We start from the raw sequence: 16863 nt of genomic DNA, 5'->3' as shown, positions 1-16863 counted from the left end.
CCCAAAATAAGGCCAAATGGCTTTAATTAAATTAAGACAGTGTTTAGTAATTTAAAATATCTAGCACACCTGTAGCAGTATTGAGCTTCCCAAACAGTCGCTTCCTTTTGTTCTTGAATGCACCCTCGTCACTTTCCCATGTGGCTTTGAGTCAGGAGGCTAGGACATCTATCTGTGTTTTTGCTGAGCTGTAAACTTGGCTGGGTAAGAGGATGAGATCACATGGTTCCTCATCAAGTGTTTACAGTATTGATGTATGTTATTAGGTCTTACATAACTCAGATGGTCGCCAAGTATTAATCTGATTGTCATAAATGCAGGATAGCTAGTTAGTATCTTGCCTTTCCCCCCGACCTGGGAGTTTGTACTTCAGGAGAAGTCAGAGGTGTGGGTGAAAACTCCACGTTAAAAAAAAAAATCTTCTCTGTTGGAAGATTGACTGTAGCTGCCCGCTGTCCCAGCTGTTTAAGAGTCTCACTCGTACTAAGCCTGCCGTTTAACCTCACTAGGCCTCCTGCTTCTTTTTTGCCTCCATTTTCTCCCATTTCATCAGCCCTCATCTTCCTTTGCTTCTTTCCTGACCAGACCTGATGGTAGAGGCAGGTCCCTGTATTTCCAATATCCTTTAGCTTCCTTGTCCTCTTGCCAGGGTCAGTTGAACTGTCTACCCTCTCGCCTGCTGAGCGCAGCTAGAAAAATAGCAAGATCTTACTCTCCAGATTCTGCTAGATCTCTGCATACCCTCCTAAATAATCCTGCTACCTCTCCTGGGTAGCTCCTCAGGGGATGGTCCTGCCATCCCCTCAAGTCTCTCATTCTGCAAACTTGCCTTCTATTTTACAAAAGAAATTTAGGGCGATGGAAGTTCTCTCTTTCAGCTTCTCTGCCATGCTCGCCCATCCTTATTTTCTGCCTCTCTTCCCAGAGGACAGGGCATTCCTCCTCCTCTGGGCAGACTTCTCCGTCTGGGCCCTGGAACTCTTCTCTCGTCTCCCCTCTGTCTTGATTCATCGTGTAGCCGTGTCTTTCCTTTGTCTTTTCCTGTGTTCTTTAGCCTTTACTGACGTACTGATTAGAAACCTGCATAAATCTGTGTCATCTTAAAATAATACATAAGAAATATATTTTCTTTTGAAACCATGTCCGTCCATACCCTGTCACTCTAGGCTTTCCTTTCTCACTGTGTTCTTGAAAGAGCCTTTTCCAGTGTCTGGAAGACCACTTCCTGAGCTTCCATTTGCTCACTGCTGTTTGCCCTCTGCCTCTACCTAACACTCCGCCTTGGACGGAACCCTCCTTCTTGACACTTTCTTTGCTTAGTTTGTACCATTTTGATTGTTTTTCTTCTCCTTCACTTGCTTTACTCTAGTATGTACACATTTCCAGAATTTCAACTGCAGGCTGCTTTTTATACTGTCTGTGAAGAGGGTCTTCTGTTTTCTAGCTTCAAATACCACACGTGTCCCAATATTTTACCTCTTCCCTCAAACCCGTACTCATGTACTTAACTCTCTATTGTGTGTCTCCATTTGGTGGTTCTCTGCAGTCTCAGTTTAGCATGTCTAAAACTGTGTACTCACCACCAGCACTCCTGCCTGAGGAACTGAGAAGGGCTTTCCCATCTCAGGGAGTGGAACCAGCACCCTCCATCTGCCGCACTGGAAACCGCCTCTTGCTTCCTGTGTGCCTAGCCAGCCACCCAGTGCTGCTGACTCAGCTTCCAAAGTATTTCCTAAATATATCATTTACATCTTTACTCCTACTATTGCTGGTTTTCTTTTCCTTTTCTTTTTTTTTTTTGATATAAACAAGATTTTTATTAGTGAAGTTAAAAACAAAGTAGCAAAAGATAGTACACTCCTGAGAATTGGGAGCAAGCCCAGCCAAGAGAAGAAAAATGGCGATTACTGGTTTTCTGGTTTTAAGTCTTTGACATATTTTATTTTTCAGTAGTCTCTAACTGGCTTCCCGTCCTCTGAGCTGAACTCCCACTTAAATTTATTCTGCAGATTGAGTTATCTAAAGTGAGGTCCTGACCACTTCCCTCTCCTGCTTAAGATTCCTCAGTGGCTTTCCATCATGTGTAGGATGAAATCCGTCCTCTCTAGTGTGGCATACAAGGCTTTTACGTCACATGTTAGGCTTTTCATTAATTGTTTTTGTCCTGAGCTGAAACATCCAGTGTGGTTAAGGATGCACCATCACTCCTGTACCCCTGACACAATCCGAGGTGCTGCCTTCACAGGTAGCCTGTGAAGGTGCCAAGTGGAGGAATGATTTTTCTACTCCTTTTGAGAAATAGTTTAAAAATATTCACTTGAGGCATTACTTTTTCAGCAAAAGGCATTCTGTAGTTATCATTTAGCCCTTTGTGTTCACGAGGAGGTCAGTGGTGAGGACGGATATGTAATTGCAAGACGACTTTTTTGTTTGTTTTTTGTTTCTATCAATTATCTGTCTGCTTAAAATTAAAAAACAATTCTTCTGACCTCCTTTTCATCCTATAATTTCTTAAACATTAATTTTTAAAAATTAAACACTTAATGGAGCATCTGCTATGTCAAACAATATGCTGAGTGCCCTTGAAAATTCAGAAGACAGATTTCCTATCTTCACGGAGATCACAGTGGAGTGGGTGGTGAGACTGGTGGACATTACAGTAGCATGTGGTAAATGTCCATTTGCACTGCAGGGACGCTGGAAGCAGGCTCGCATCAGGTTAGTCAGAGCCCCAGATCCCCAGCTTGTTGAGGATGCTTTATGGTTTGGCTCCTGCCTGTGTTACAGCCTTACAGGTACCCTGGTCATCCTGGGTGCTTGCTTTCTTCTGACCACAGTGCCACCTATCATGACCTTTGTCTCTGCATCTACCCTTTTATCTGTCTCAAGTGCCTGTTTCTACTTTTTGCTTAGCACACTGTTTCTGCTCACCTTTTAAAGTGCCAGCTCAAGTGCTGCTTCCTGCCCTGCCTGACCCATAAAGGTAGTGGCTCCCTGCTCTGTGCCGATGGAACTCTTCTCATACTCTTAATATAAGGTTCATCAAAATGCATTGTCTGTTGGCATCGCTGTCCTTCCCTTAGACTCATGACTCTTCAGAGGAGCATCCTGTGACTTAGTCATCTTTACACCATGATACTTAGCTGGTATATTAGAGCAAAACACCCAATATGAGCCTAATTTAACTTTACTATTTTATTTATAACTTCTTTTGGTTAATACACTAGTATACTTTTTCACCTGCTTAATACTTAGACCTGCAGCATTCTTTATCTTCCTTTAGTGCAGTTCATTCAGCTCACAAGAGGCTTAGAGCACCTACTATGTGCTAGGTATTGTGTTAGGCACGGGGAATGCAAGAATGAAAAAGGTCCATCCCTGCTGGGAAGGAGCTCAGAGTGGAGGGAAGATAGATCATTAAACAGACAGTCTATCACAATTTCTACTAAGTAGACAGAATGAAAAATGCTGTCACACTGGGAAGCCCAGGTGCTTTGGGGGACACACAAGAAGTATAACTTGACCAGTTGGTTGGAGGCAGAGAAGGCTTCCTGAGGGCACTGTACTCTTGAGTTGGATTTGAGAAAGGGGCAGCATGGAGGGGTGTGAGAGGACCAGATGCTTGCGGGAAACTGTTCAGTGTGAATGGAATAGGGCTTGAAGCAGAGAGCTTAGACTCGATCTGTAGACAGGAACCAGGTTGTGAAGGACCTTATGTCACACTGATGAGCTTTGCACTTTTTCCTGAAGGTGGTGAAGAGCCCCTGAAAAATTTTAAGCAAGTTTTAATCAGAATTCTGTTTTTAATGTTTAGTAGTTTCTTGTGCTTCCTTCCCTCCCCCTTTTTCAAATACTGTCACATTCATTCTGATTCTTTCCCTTGTTTGCAAGTGAAGTTTTGAGTTTTTCCTTTGTTTGATCACTTGGAGTGTTCTTGAACACTTAATGTCACTATAACCTCTTACCTCTAACCGTGTATGGGAAAGCATTAGATAGACACACTCTATCAGTTTTGCCAGTATTCTCTGTGTTAAGTTATTGCTTGAATTTTGAGTTATCTTTCTCTCTTAATGAACTGTTCCAAGTTTGGTTTTTCGTCTTATTTACCAATGAACTCTTGTCTGGTGGAATACATAAGGAATTACTACAATGATTAGTACAAATCAAAATACTTGCCAAGCCAGAAGTCTAGCATCCTTTTTGAAATTATTAAATGATGGACACAAGATTCCTGAGAAGCCATAAAGGTTTAATTCCATGAATGACTTTATTTTAATAGTGTTACATGTGAGACCTTAAATTGGTTTGTCTTTAGGTAATTTTAAAATAGGCAGATCTTTTCAACTTAAATTTGAGGTTTCTGTGAAGTCTCGTTGCCCCTGAGCAAGATTTACCAGCTGGTTGTATGAAATCGAGCCCTAGCCATTTACCTTCTTGGGCTTAAATTTCCTCATCAAAATAATGCGGGGCTTGTGTTAGATGATTTCTAAAGTCTTTTCCTGTTTTATGAGTTTTGTATCCTACATCTAATAATTTTTTCCGAATTATCTTTTGTGTAGTGCTCACATGGTCTTCTGAAGAAGCCATGGGTAGCTGTTGTAGCTGTCCAGATAAAGACACTGTCCCAGATAACCATCGGAACAAGTTTAAGGTCAGTAAACCTGCTGGAGTTGTGTCTCTCGCTGCCTGCCTGGGTGCTCTTCTTTTACGTCACTTGCCATATCTTACTGCTTCCTCGCTTTTATCTTCGGACCCTTTTATTTTCCTTTTTGTCCATTCTGCCTTTTCCTGTTTTAAGAAATGATGACAGCATTTTCTTACTGACAGTGTGAAATCCTCTTCTCCTTTTCCTTTGGTCTTCCATATCCAATTAGCCACACAGTTCTGGTAATAGTGTCTTTAAAATTCCATTTTTTAGGTGTCTCTTCAGTCCCATCACCACCTCCCAGTCATTGTTTAATGGCTGGGCAATTTCTTAACTGGACTCTACCTCCAGTCACCTCTGTGATCCACCCTGCAGTTGACATCAAATTAATCTTCCTCTTTCATCATTCTAAAACTTCGGTGGTGTTGTGTTACGTAGAGGCTAAATGCTCCATTCCTTACTCATCCACAGCCAGTGTCTCTCATACTCTGACCTCAATCTGTTATGAATCATAGCTCTGGACCACACAAACCTAGGTGTAAGTCACAACCCTCTTGCTTCATAGCTTTGTGACCATCGGCAGGTTGCCTTATCACTAAGTCTTTGTTCATTTGTATGCAGTGGATAAAATAGTATTACCTGCAGTTTAGGATTGGTAAGAGTATTAAATGACAAAAATATGGGTAGAAGCACCTTGCCCAGTCCCAAGGGTATAGCAAGTTCTCCCTAAGTGTCATCTGTTCTTCATAATCTCTGGCCATTTTCTGAAACTCAGCAGTACAGAACCTTCCCTTGCATGAACCCAGTGCAGTCTTGTCCTGGTCTCTCTGGAACGTCCCTTCTTTGTCTCTGCTAAAGCACTGGGCCTTCAGGATGTGACCCCCAGCTCCCGACCCACCCAGCTCCCCTTCGTAACATAGTTCTCCTGCCTAATTCAGTTGTACCCGAGGCCCAGCTCAGGTCCCTCCTCTTAGATGAAGGCTTCTCCAGAAACCCGAGGCCCCAGTTCCTGCCTTTGTCAGCTAATCGTACACAGTTCTGTGTACTGACTTCATCTTTGTGTGTCTTGTCTCCTCGATGGGAGTGTGAGTTCTTGCGGATGTAACTGGGTGTCACACTGCTACATCGTCCATGCCCTGCACACACATTCAATGAGTGACCTAAACAGGAGTCAGCAACTGAGCCCGTTAGAAACAGTACATTTTCCTGACAAACCGGTGAAATACGTGTGTGACTGTCAAGTGGGAGCATCGAGTTAGCACTAATTAAACGTTCTTTTTAGGTCATTAATGTGGATGATGACGGGAATGAGTTAGGTTCTGGCATAATGGAGCTTACAGACACAGAGCTGATTCTATACACTCGCAAACGTGACTCGGTAAAATGGCACTACCTCTGCTTGCGACGCTACGGCTATGATTCGAATCTCTTCTCTTTTGAGAGTGGTCGAAGGTGTCAAACTGGACAAGGTAGGGAGAGCCTTTATTTTTTTTCTCCAAAAAGTTTCAAAGTTGAAATATTCTTCTTTCAGTTACTCTCTCTATATATACTCTCTATATAACTAAATTAATATTTTACTTCCTCCTGATGGGAAAAAATTCTCAAATAAGTGGATTATTAAAGAAAGATGCAGTACACTACATATTCATTTATCAAGCATGTCCTCTGCAGATTTTTGACTCATATTAGCTTTAAGATTTGCAGTAAGTGATTAGTCGCAGTAAATCACCTGTGTGTCTTTACTGTTAATAACTTGAGGGAAAGAACCTAAACTTTGGAATCAAACAGAACATAGTTTGGGGTTTTTTTGCCACCTACTGCTTGAAAGTCTTTGGGCAAGTTACATGACCTCTGTCTCTTCAAATTCCTTCTCCATCAGAGGGGAATGGTAATCCCTACCTTAGGAGTTAGTGTAATGATTAAACAAGATAACGATTGTGAACCACAGAGCAGGGGCCTGTCACATGGTAAAGGACCTCCTTCGGAAGGGTGAGTTGGGCTCCCTCTGCTGTTAAAATGCAGACTAGAACGAGTGTGCGAATCTTGTCTTCTTTATTTTGAGCCATCGCCCATGAGCCAATATGACAGTTACTCTGTGAACTTTTTCTTGGGTTTATGTTTTAAAACAGGGAATATCGTTAATTTATCAGACATTCATTCTAAAGGCCTTTCTTGCTGTTGGTGCACAGAATGCTTCCTTTACAATTTTGTTCTTTGACAGGTGCTCCTGTGTCTTTTTTAAAGATGTAGTAACCATTTTTTTCTTCTGGCTTTATATTTGTAGGAATCTTTGCCTTTAAGTGTGCTCGTGCAGAAGAATTATTTAACATGTTGCAAGAGATTATGCAAAATAATAGTATAAATGTGGTGGAAGAGCCAGTTGTTGAAAGGAATAATCATCAGACAGAATTGGAAGTCCCCAGAACACCTCGAACGCCGACTAGTAAGTGCCCATTTTCCCTCTTCTATTATCAACTCTAGATTATGGACATTTAATCTAAAGCACGTTCGAAATTACCATTGGCTAACATAAATAAAATGGCTTTGAGTTTTAAATACTGTTAGCTATGATTATAAACATTTTTAGTATTTAAATATGAAAACATTAAATAGTTCATATTATTTAAAATCTGAGTGGAAAGTTGGAGTGGAATGAATTTGGGGTGGGGCCACTGTTTGTGCTCTGTTTCTGCTGTGTCTTGCCAGAAGCACTTCCCTTAATCCTCTCAGGGCTGACTCTATTCTCATTCATTTTTATTCTCTCTGCTCTGCCCTTTTATCCTGCTTTTCTTCTTGAACCACTAAACAAAAACCCAGCTCCGGGGTTTGCTGCTCAGAACTTACCCAATGGGTATCCCCGATATCCCTCGTTCGGAGATGCTTCATCCCATCCTTCAAGCAGACATCCTTCTGTGGGAAGTGCACGCCTGCCTTCAGTTGGTGAAGAATCTACACATCCTTTGCTCGTGGCTGAGGAACAGGTAAGCGTGTGCTGCTGAGTATTGTGCGGGGTGCAAGTGTTTGCTGTGCTAATACTTTAAAGTTTTAGTCAGTTTGAATTTTAGCTGTCACTGTTTGTATGTGACTTTTGTAGTGAAGATTCAGAGGAAATAACATATATTTGCTGACATGCCCAACCCTGTTATAGGTATTGAGGGAAACTTAGCATATAGTCAGTTTGTGGGTTCACAGGTGAGGGGCATCTGTAGATAAAGAAAGGCATAACTAATGGCTAATTCTGTTATAGTAGCCGCCAGTGGGTGCTTTTTATAGCACAGTTTTTATAATTAGTAGACCACTAGCAGGAAGGCAGGTTCTGTTGTCAATGTTTTATTTAACAGAGCTATTTAAAATTCCTGACTGTTCTATTTTCATTTTAGAAATGAAGTATCTGGCTGAACGTTGTCCATGTATTACTTAGTTATCTTTTGTGTGGTTGTTTAATCAGTAAGAAATTTTTACTGTTTTAAAGTCCATTTCTCTGTGTTCTTTACTTGGTAAATGAGTTTTTACATTATTTACTGTGGTTTCATATCTTTCAGTTTTGAATTTTGAGTTTTTCAGATTTTATGAATAGACTTCTAAACATTTTTAAATTGTACCCCCAGAATACCATTGAGTAGTAACTAGTACTTAGTGAAAAACTAAGTAGCAATAATTTCCTAGTAGGTGGTCTTCATTTTATATCTGTGCGTTTTACACAACTGTTATTAAACCTAATAGGGTTTGTCTCTTTCTGTAGTCAGATCATCAATACATAATGATAAATTTGTCTCTTTTTAATACTTGTTATTTCTTGTTTCTAAATCATGTTTCAATGAATTGATGAGAATTTCTAGAACAGCATCAAAGTGATAATCCCTATTTGTTCCTGACTTTTTACAGGATGCTAATCATGTTTCACCATCAAGTATATTTTAAAGTAGATATTCTTTTGTCAAGCTAGGAAGACATTTCTACATTCCTCTCCTCCCCCAACCTTTTTATTAGTTTAAAAGAAAACATGTATAAACAACAAGTTTCTACTGTGCAGCACAGGGAGCTGTATTCATTATCTTGTAGTAACTTATGGTGAAAAAGAATATGAAAACGAATATATGTACGTTCCTAAATGACTAAAGTATTGTGCTGTATACAACATCATAAACTGACTATACTTCAATTAACCCCCCCCCAAAGAAAAAAACAGGTACAAAGCTTTTGAAGTAAGAATATATTTGGAGAGAAAATTATAGAATGAATTGATGTAGTCAGGCAAATTTTTTTCTGTTTTTTTTGTTTGTTTGTTTGTTTTTTAAGCAAGTTACTGATTCCCTTTTCCTGTTTTGTTTTAGGTACACACCTATGTCAACACTACAGGTGTGCAAGAAGAGCGGAAAAACCGCACAAGCGTGCACGTCCCGTTGGAGGCGAGGATTTCCAGCGCTGAAAGCAACACGCCGAAAGAAGAACCAAGTAGTATTGAGGACAGGGACCCTCAGATTCTTCTTGAACCCGAAGGAGTCAAATTTGTCTTAGGACCAACCCCTGTTCAAAAGCAATTAATGGAAAAAGAGAAACTGGAACAACTTGGAAGAGATCAAGTCAGTGGAAGTGGGGCCAATAACACAGAGTGGGACACTGGGTATGACAGTGATGAACGAAGAGACGCGCCCTCTGTTAACAAATTGGTGTATGAAAATCTAAATGGGCTGTCTGTCCCCAGTGCCTCGGGGCTCAGGAGAGGTCGCCTACCATCCACCAGTACCTCAGAGACCCAGAACATCAACAACTCAGCTCAGAGAAGAACTGCATTATTAAACTACGAAAATTTACCATCTTTGCCTCCTGTTTGGGAAGCCCGCAAGCTCAGTAGGGATGAAGATGACAATTTAGGACCAAAGACCCCATCTCTAAATGGCTACCATAATAATCTAGACCCAATGCATAACTATGTAAATACAGAGAATGTAACAGTGCCAGCAAGCGCTCACAAAATAGACTATTCAAGGCGTCGGGACTGTACACCGACGGTCTTTAACTTTGATATCAGGCGCCCAAGTTTAGAACACAGGCAGCTCAATTACATACAGGTTGACTTGGAAGGTGGCAGTGACTCTGACAACCCTCAGACTCCAAAAACGCCCACCACGCCGCTTCCTCAGACCCCGACCAGGCGCACAGAGCTGTATGCCGTGATAGACATCGAGCGGACTGCTGCCATGTCCAGCCTGCAGAAGGCGCTGCCTCGGGATGACGGTACATCCAGGAAAACGAGACACAATAGTACTGACCTGCCCATGTGAGCCCGGGAAGCATTACATTGTTTGCACCTTTGTGAAGTTTTAAAAAAAAAAAAAAAATGAAGATTCAAGTGCTTCATTTTCGTTTCTAAACACTAACTCCTTTTATAGACTGATAAACAATTTTTTTCTGAATATTTCATGTGCTTCTTTAACTAAAGGGAATTAATGTAGAGCAGGTACTCATCAAAGAACACTAATTTCATTACCTACTGCTCATGACTGTACGGCGGCATTCCCATTCTCACAGTGCCTATTTAAAATGAGAGTTGGAGTGAGTGACATGCTGGTCGATTTGTATCAAGATTTGGGACTCATGCATGTCATTCATGTCTAAGTCATGGTTGGCATTTAAAACATTTTATAAAGCCTCTTGATAATGTGCATTGCTAACGGATAACTCTAGGCTTTGAAAGTAATATTTGTAGATTCACTATTCATGGTATGTGGCCTCCAGCATGTAACATGAGGAATCCTTTCTTTCATTAACTGTAGGCTTTTTGACTTGAGCCAAAACGTATGTAAAGAAAATAGAAGTACCACACCTCCTTATACCAGTCAGTTCCTTTGCCTTCAGCGTTTCTAGAATGAGTCCCGCGTTCGTGAATATGGTTTGCCATGGGTGTCTTGAAAGGCAAGAAGGAGACAAGATTTTGTTTTCTCATCTCATGGTGTCATTTGAAGGGCATGCCCATATATCTTAATCAGAATTGCAATAGGCTCAAGATTCAGTCTCAGGTCACTTTACCCAAAAACATTTGAAAATTTGAACCATGATCTCTTGAAAGTTCCTCTCCTGTAGATTATTAACGATAAATAACATTGTTCTCTGGAGGCACTTGTGCCGTTAGGTGGCCGTGTGCCTTCAGTTCTTCCCTTTGGTGTTGGGATGTCTAATTTTGTTGCTTCACATCTTTTTCAATTTGAAATGTTTGAGTTTGTACATAGTTTTGAAATTGGATTATGTGTTCATTGTTGTTTAGTTTGCATTTTTGTCAAATTGTGGTTTTGAAGGTTCATTTGGAACTTACTGTTATTCTATAACAGGGTTACCCTTGTCCAGTATTTATTTATATGCTGTTTACTTTGCTAGTTGATAAGAGCATTCTCTCAATTTTCAATTTCACTTGTGTCCATAGGTGATCTCTCTAGCAGCTAAGGAAAAAAAAAAAAAAAAAAAAGAAAGCTACTTTTAACACGCGAAGTTCCCTAAAGGTACTGTGTTTTCCCTGTGGGCACTCCCCCAGCACTTTAGCAGTGATTCCCCCAGTCACGTGGCTGCAGCTGTACTTGGCCCACCGTAGCGCTGCTCCTCAGCTCCGCTGTCCTTTCACTCGTAGCTGGATCTTTCGATTAGCCCTCGATTTCAGTACAATGTTAAGATTGTTGCCAGCATAGCAGGTACAGTGGAAGTCTTGTAGCAATGACATTGTGTCATAATTTAGGATTGAAAATGATTTGAAGTTTATATGAACTGATGAGAATCTGTATGTCTGTCTCTTGGAAAATCAAGAATTTTCCAGTTTCCCAAGCCCTAGAGGAGACAAGAGAAGGTAGAGTAGAAAGAAGATTAAATAACCTTGCAAAATATTTCCCTGTTTCCTCTGAATATGGGGAAGTTTGAGATTATGATCTGGATCTACCAGATGTAACGAAGGTTAATTTAGCATGAAAAAGTTTCAGTCATATGGCATCCAATCTGTTCCATAAATGACCTAATTATAGGACAGTGAATGGATTAGCAAAATATAGGGTGGGACCATTATAAAGAAAATACACTATTAAAGGTGTCTTTATATTTTCAGTGCCATTGGTTTATGTGCATAGCAGAATTTTCTTCTTTTTTTCTGTGAATTTGGTGCTTACTAAAGTGTTCATTGTTCTCTGAAAAGAGAGCAGTGGTATAAGGTGTGCAGTTTCCATTTTTAATGTTATTGTTCCACTTTTGCTTTCTCCTGAGTAGATTGCTAATAGTGCCAAATTTGTGTGATGATTTTTGTAACATGGAATAAGAATTATGATGGAACCAGTGCACATGGTTTTCTCTGAAACAAGCAATCAAGACAGAACATTAACCTCCAAATGAAAGGGCTGACCTATTTATTCAGTTTGGAGGTTGGATACTTTATTTTCTTTCTTTTCCTCATCCTTTTCATTTTTCCTTCCAGATTCTAATTAATTTTTGTTTTTTTAAAGCAACTCCAATATAACCATTGCAGTTTATGCTTTAAATACTGTGTGCTTTAAAAATGAAAATGGGACCAATTTGTCTGCTAAGAATTTGATTTTAGGTACTATGAGTGTTAGAAAGATGTGTACAACTGGTGTTAATTTCTAGATGTCTCTGGAAATCACCCATGTTCCTATTTAATAAAAAATGATGTAGAACACTATTTGTCCTTTGCGGTAGTCCAGTAATGGGCAGTAAGCTCTGTCCTGGAAGAATGTGCCTATTACTAGGTGCATTTTAGAATGAGATATTTTATTGGAATATAATTGTGGCCATATGTTTCAGATTTTCTGAGACAGACTTAACTTTAGATATTCTGTTCTGTTGATAGACCATGTGATCCCACTTTTTGGTTTTGGAAATACAATCGTTGTTCATTTGTTTTCCCCTAACAGAATCTCTTTTATCTATGTAGATCATAACAGCTTTTATCCCAGACCAGGGTTGGAAAACTGACATGGGTACCACCTGTGCTTTCTCTTAGTGTGTTTCATTTCCCAGTTTTATCTTCCTTTAAAAATGAAAACATGGTGCCTTCCCTCCCTCCAGGAAGATTGGCAAATAGTTCCTTTTATTTACTGCTGCTGTGGAGTGACGAGATATGCACTTTACTCTTGAAGACTCAGCAAAAAGCTTTTCACTTCTCAGTATATCCAGAATAGATCACATTTGGGACTTAAGAAAATTTGCCAAGCAATCTTTGTTTTTATAGATACTAATGTTGACCCCACAGTTCAATGTTATATGTCAAGCTAGTGTTTGTTTCCTCCCCTCCCCCAAAATAAATCTGTGGCACAACATATAAAAATGTACCTCAATAATGTTCTATTAAAAATGGGACAGGGGCCTTATGTTTTCATAATTTCCTAATAATGTGCCACCGTATTTTTGCCTCAAGGTAAAGGTTTTAACAAGCTAAAAAGTACTTCCCACTTCCCCTTGTGCTATTCCTAACCTGTAATGCCCAAGTGTTTTGTGCAATGTGTAGTGTGTGTGTGAATATATATATATATATGTATGTATATACATATATATATCCTTGAAATAGACATACCATCAGAGACAACATTCAGAAGTAACTGATGTATTGGCATCTCTTTCATATGTGAGGTATATGGTACTACTTACCTGTTCCTTGATGTTTGCCAAATTTGAATAAAGACATTGGTACGAAATCATAGAATGTATAGGAAAAGTTCTTGGCTTGAAAAATTAACAAATATTTTATGACATACCACAATAGACTCTGCCCAAAGCAGTTCCCTATCCATGTGTCTTTCCTCTTTAAATCCCTCTTCCCCATCCCTCCTTCCTCTCTCTTGGTTGTTGTTTTGTTTTGTTTTGTTTTGTTTTGTTTGGTATAACAATTCTTTTGTAGCATCATTACAATTACAATTCTATGACAATTGGACAATAATAGCATGGAAACAGACTGGTATTAATAGTACAGTAGTCACCGGTGTGCCACATTTGCATTAGTAAATGCAAAATACACATTTTATAAAGGACAAATTTTGTGTTATGTTTTTATTTTCATTACCTTGTATAATATTGTAAGATTATTGTATGTCCTAATTTGCATTATAAATGTTTTTTTCCTACGTAAAGGCATAAATATAGCAACTTTGTATAAAGGTAGCTTACTAGATTTTTAATTTTTTCTTTTATAAAAAATTGTCTAACAGTGGGACTACCATTGCCAAATTGTATATGAAATATGAATTTTACCCCAGATGGTTAATTTCTTTTATAAACATTCCATATTTCTCTAATAAAAGACAAGTGATACTGTACTATGCATACAATTGTATTTTAATGCTGTTTCATATCAGCATTTTAAATTTTGGTTTGCATTTTTAATATTGGCAAAATCTACCACTGTTGATTAAATCTTGTTGTATATGTAACAACATCTTTTGCCCCCTACCTACCCCCGCCACCACCCTTGTTCTCTATTTCTCCCTGTCAGTGCCAACTTCATACATTTTGTAGCATGGCAATAAAATATAACTTTTACACTGAGGCCGAGTGTGGCTTTTTGGAGGATGTGGAAATGGGAGGATCACCCTCTAGTTGTTCTTTACATTTGACTTTTTGCCATATAAACCATGTTCCCAGGCATGAGGAAGTTACTGCGTATATGATGTGAACATGCTTTTAAGGACAAGTGTGAATGTGCTTTGAAGCTTAATTTTCGTCCTAACAAATAAGAACTAATTTTTTTTTTTTTATCTTTGGAAAAGTCAGAGTTGTTGAAGTACAATCAAACCTTTATTAACTGGAGTACTTAAAGAATAAGCTAATAATTGAATTCAGTTCAACAAGGGCTCAGCAACACATTTTTTAAATCCTTATTTATTGTTAGAGTATTACTATCCTGTCCTAGAAATTATATGTAAAATATAGTTTAATCTTAGATGATTTAGGATCTTGCAATGCCTTACTTTTGTCATTCTGGCATAAATTCCTACAATGAAGTCTTCAAGTTGATACTGGAAGCCAAGCTGACTATACACTAACCTTAAGCGTTCATGGAAAACTACTCTGTTGAGTAAAATCTGATCAGAGTTCTTATGGTTACTTTCCCCTTATTGCCGAAAGTAGATTGCAATAAAACCCCAATAAAAGTTTGGTTGAATACCTATTTCAAGTTTTACTGTATTTATATTTCACACATTTCTTGAAACCATATGATAAGAGGTTTTCTTAGTCTCATATCACTGCCTCCATTTTCCAAGTGAACATATATAATGGGTCAAGGATCATGTTTCAAAGTGAAATGAAATTTTAAGTATTTGACAGACTCACAGTTTTTAATCTTCTTGGTCATTCAAACTCGTAGTTCTCAGCTCTGTGACTCCAAACCTATTTTTAGTCACTAAGCGTCACAGCAAAGCCTATCGGGTTAGAGCTCTAGGCGGAGATCACTTCAATAATGAAGTGGGTAGACAGGTCCACAGATGACTGGGTGCTTACCATGTGCCACACACCATGGAAAACATACATCGGTTAAGAGGTGACAGAGACCACATCTTGAAAAACTTAGGTATTTGTTCTCAGAAATTAAACACTTTGGATTAATTCTGTATTTTTCCTTTGAGTTCCTCGAAGACAGTAGCTATTCATATGTCCTTATTTAATGAATGAGCACGAACTAGGCCCTCTGCTAGTAATAAAGATAGCAGTCCTTGTCCTCAAAAGAATTTGTAGTTTAGAACAACCCTTCTAATGGTGGCAGTCCCCTTCCTCCCCCCAGAGAACTAAGCCTTAGGACAAATTATATATAATGTCACCTTCTCTCTGGTATCTCTAGAATGGTGGTAGCAATATACCTTAGGAGAACTGAAAAAATTGTCACTCCAGTTCCCAATATGTGGTGTGATAAAGGCACATACAAAGAAAGGGCATTTAGTTGGGTGGGGGTTATAGCTCAATGGTAGCGCCCGATCCCCAGCGCCTCCGTTAAGGGGGAAAAAAAGAAGAAAGGGCATCTAACTGAGCCTAAGGATGGACATTTTCGAGAAAAGCTGGAGGTGTCATTAATCCCTGAGGTGTTTAATGAGAGCTTTCATCACATAATAGAGCAGGAGGGGAGAGGATGTCTTCAGGAGAATACCATGTGCAAAGGCACAGAGGGGCAGAAAGTTCAGTGACAGCAAAGTTCCATGTGACCAGCATACGAGGTAGGGGTGGGAAGATAGAGAAGAAGGGAGACGTGAGAGAAGTGAGAGGTGTAGAACGTGAAGGAGTTTCTGTTTCAGTCTAAACGAGGTGAGAATCTGAAGGGTTTTAAACGTTGGAGAAATAAGTTTATTAAGATGACTGACATCAACATGGAGGATATGGCAGAGGAAGTGACATTTTAACAAAGCAGGGAGACTGAAATGGAAGCGAAACTGGATAAATGCCTATTTGAAAGCATTGTTCAAGGACTGTGAGGTTATTTGTTGCTGCGCAACAAGCCACCCTAAAACCTGGTTTAACACAAGTCATTTTTTATTATATCTCACATTGCTATAGATCAGGGTGGGCAGGCCAGTGGCAACCCACCCCAAATCACAAAGCTGGTAAATGAGAGAGTTGAAATCCAAACCCATGCAGTCTTGTTCCTGAAGGTGAGTGTTTAACTCCTGGGACACAGGGGTGACACCAAAGGAGGTAGAAAAGGATGAAAGGTCAAAAACCCACGCCACAGAGAAAGGACAGTTTGCTGCAAGTTCCCTCACAGAGGACTCCGGGCTTCTCCGGCTCAGCTCCACAGGAAGCAGGGCCTGCCGCCCAGTCCCCATCCAAAAGCCCCTGGCTTTTTTCTCTTCCCGTTAATCCCCTCCAAAGCCCAGAAGGGAGGGGGCGCTGGCTTCTCCATCACCCACAGTCTCAGGTTTGCCTGCCAGAGGACGTAATAATCAGTATTCCCAGGTATGTGATTCAGCCCACAGTTAAAACAGCTGTTTTCAATATTGTGCAGGCATCCTGGCTTCTGTTTGTGACTCTTCTCATTCCAGTGTGCGATTTGAGATCTGCATTTCCTCAAAGAAGAGCAAATTTTCCCACAAAGAACACAAAATTCTTGGTAGATTTAAAATAACAACTTGCCCAATCTGAACACCCCTTTTCTCTATGGACCTTGGAAATAGGTTAATCAGGGTCAGCAAACAGAGTAAATATACTCTGTCACAACTACTCGTCTTCCATTGCATAACTCT

At 39.7% G+C, this 16863-nt stretch overlaps 1 protein-coding gene across 3 annotated transcripts in view; it reads left to right on the top strand.

The window, feature by feature from the left end:
• Positions 1-14801, top strand: part of FRS2 (fibroblast growth factor receptor substrate 2) — a 104959-nt gene extending 90158 nt beyond the window's left edge. For all 3 annotated transcript variants that reach the window (XM_032493787.1, XM_032493785.1, XM_032493786.1), the window contains 5 exons: positions 4560-4651; positions 5928-6114; positions 6930-7088; positions 7463-7626; positions 8980-14801. In XM_032493787.1, the coding sequence (XP_032349678.1) occupies positions 4586-4651; positions 5928-6114; positions 6930-7088; positions 7463-7626; positions 8980-9930 (1527 nt within the window). In that variant the 5' untranslated portion in view covers positions 4560-4585 and the 3' untranslated portion in view covers positions 9931-14801. The remainder of the gene's footprint in view (positions 1-4559; positions 4652-5927; positions 6115-6929; positions 7089-7462; positions 7627-8979) is intronic.
• Positions 14802-16863: the final 2062 nt, after the last annotated feature.

The sequence above is a fragment of the Camelus ferus genome, chromosome 12 (genome assembly GCF_009834535.1).
Source record: "Camelus ferus isolate YT-003-E chromosome 12, BCGSAC_Cfer_1.0, whole genome shotgun sequence".
Classification (NCBI taxonomy): Eukaryota; Metazoa; Chordata; class Mammalia; order Artiodactyla; family Camelidae; genus Camelus; species Camelus ferus.
The sequence above is the reverse complement of the archived record's forward strand: the minus strand, read 5'-3'. Positions and strand labels throughout refer to the sequence as shown.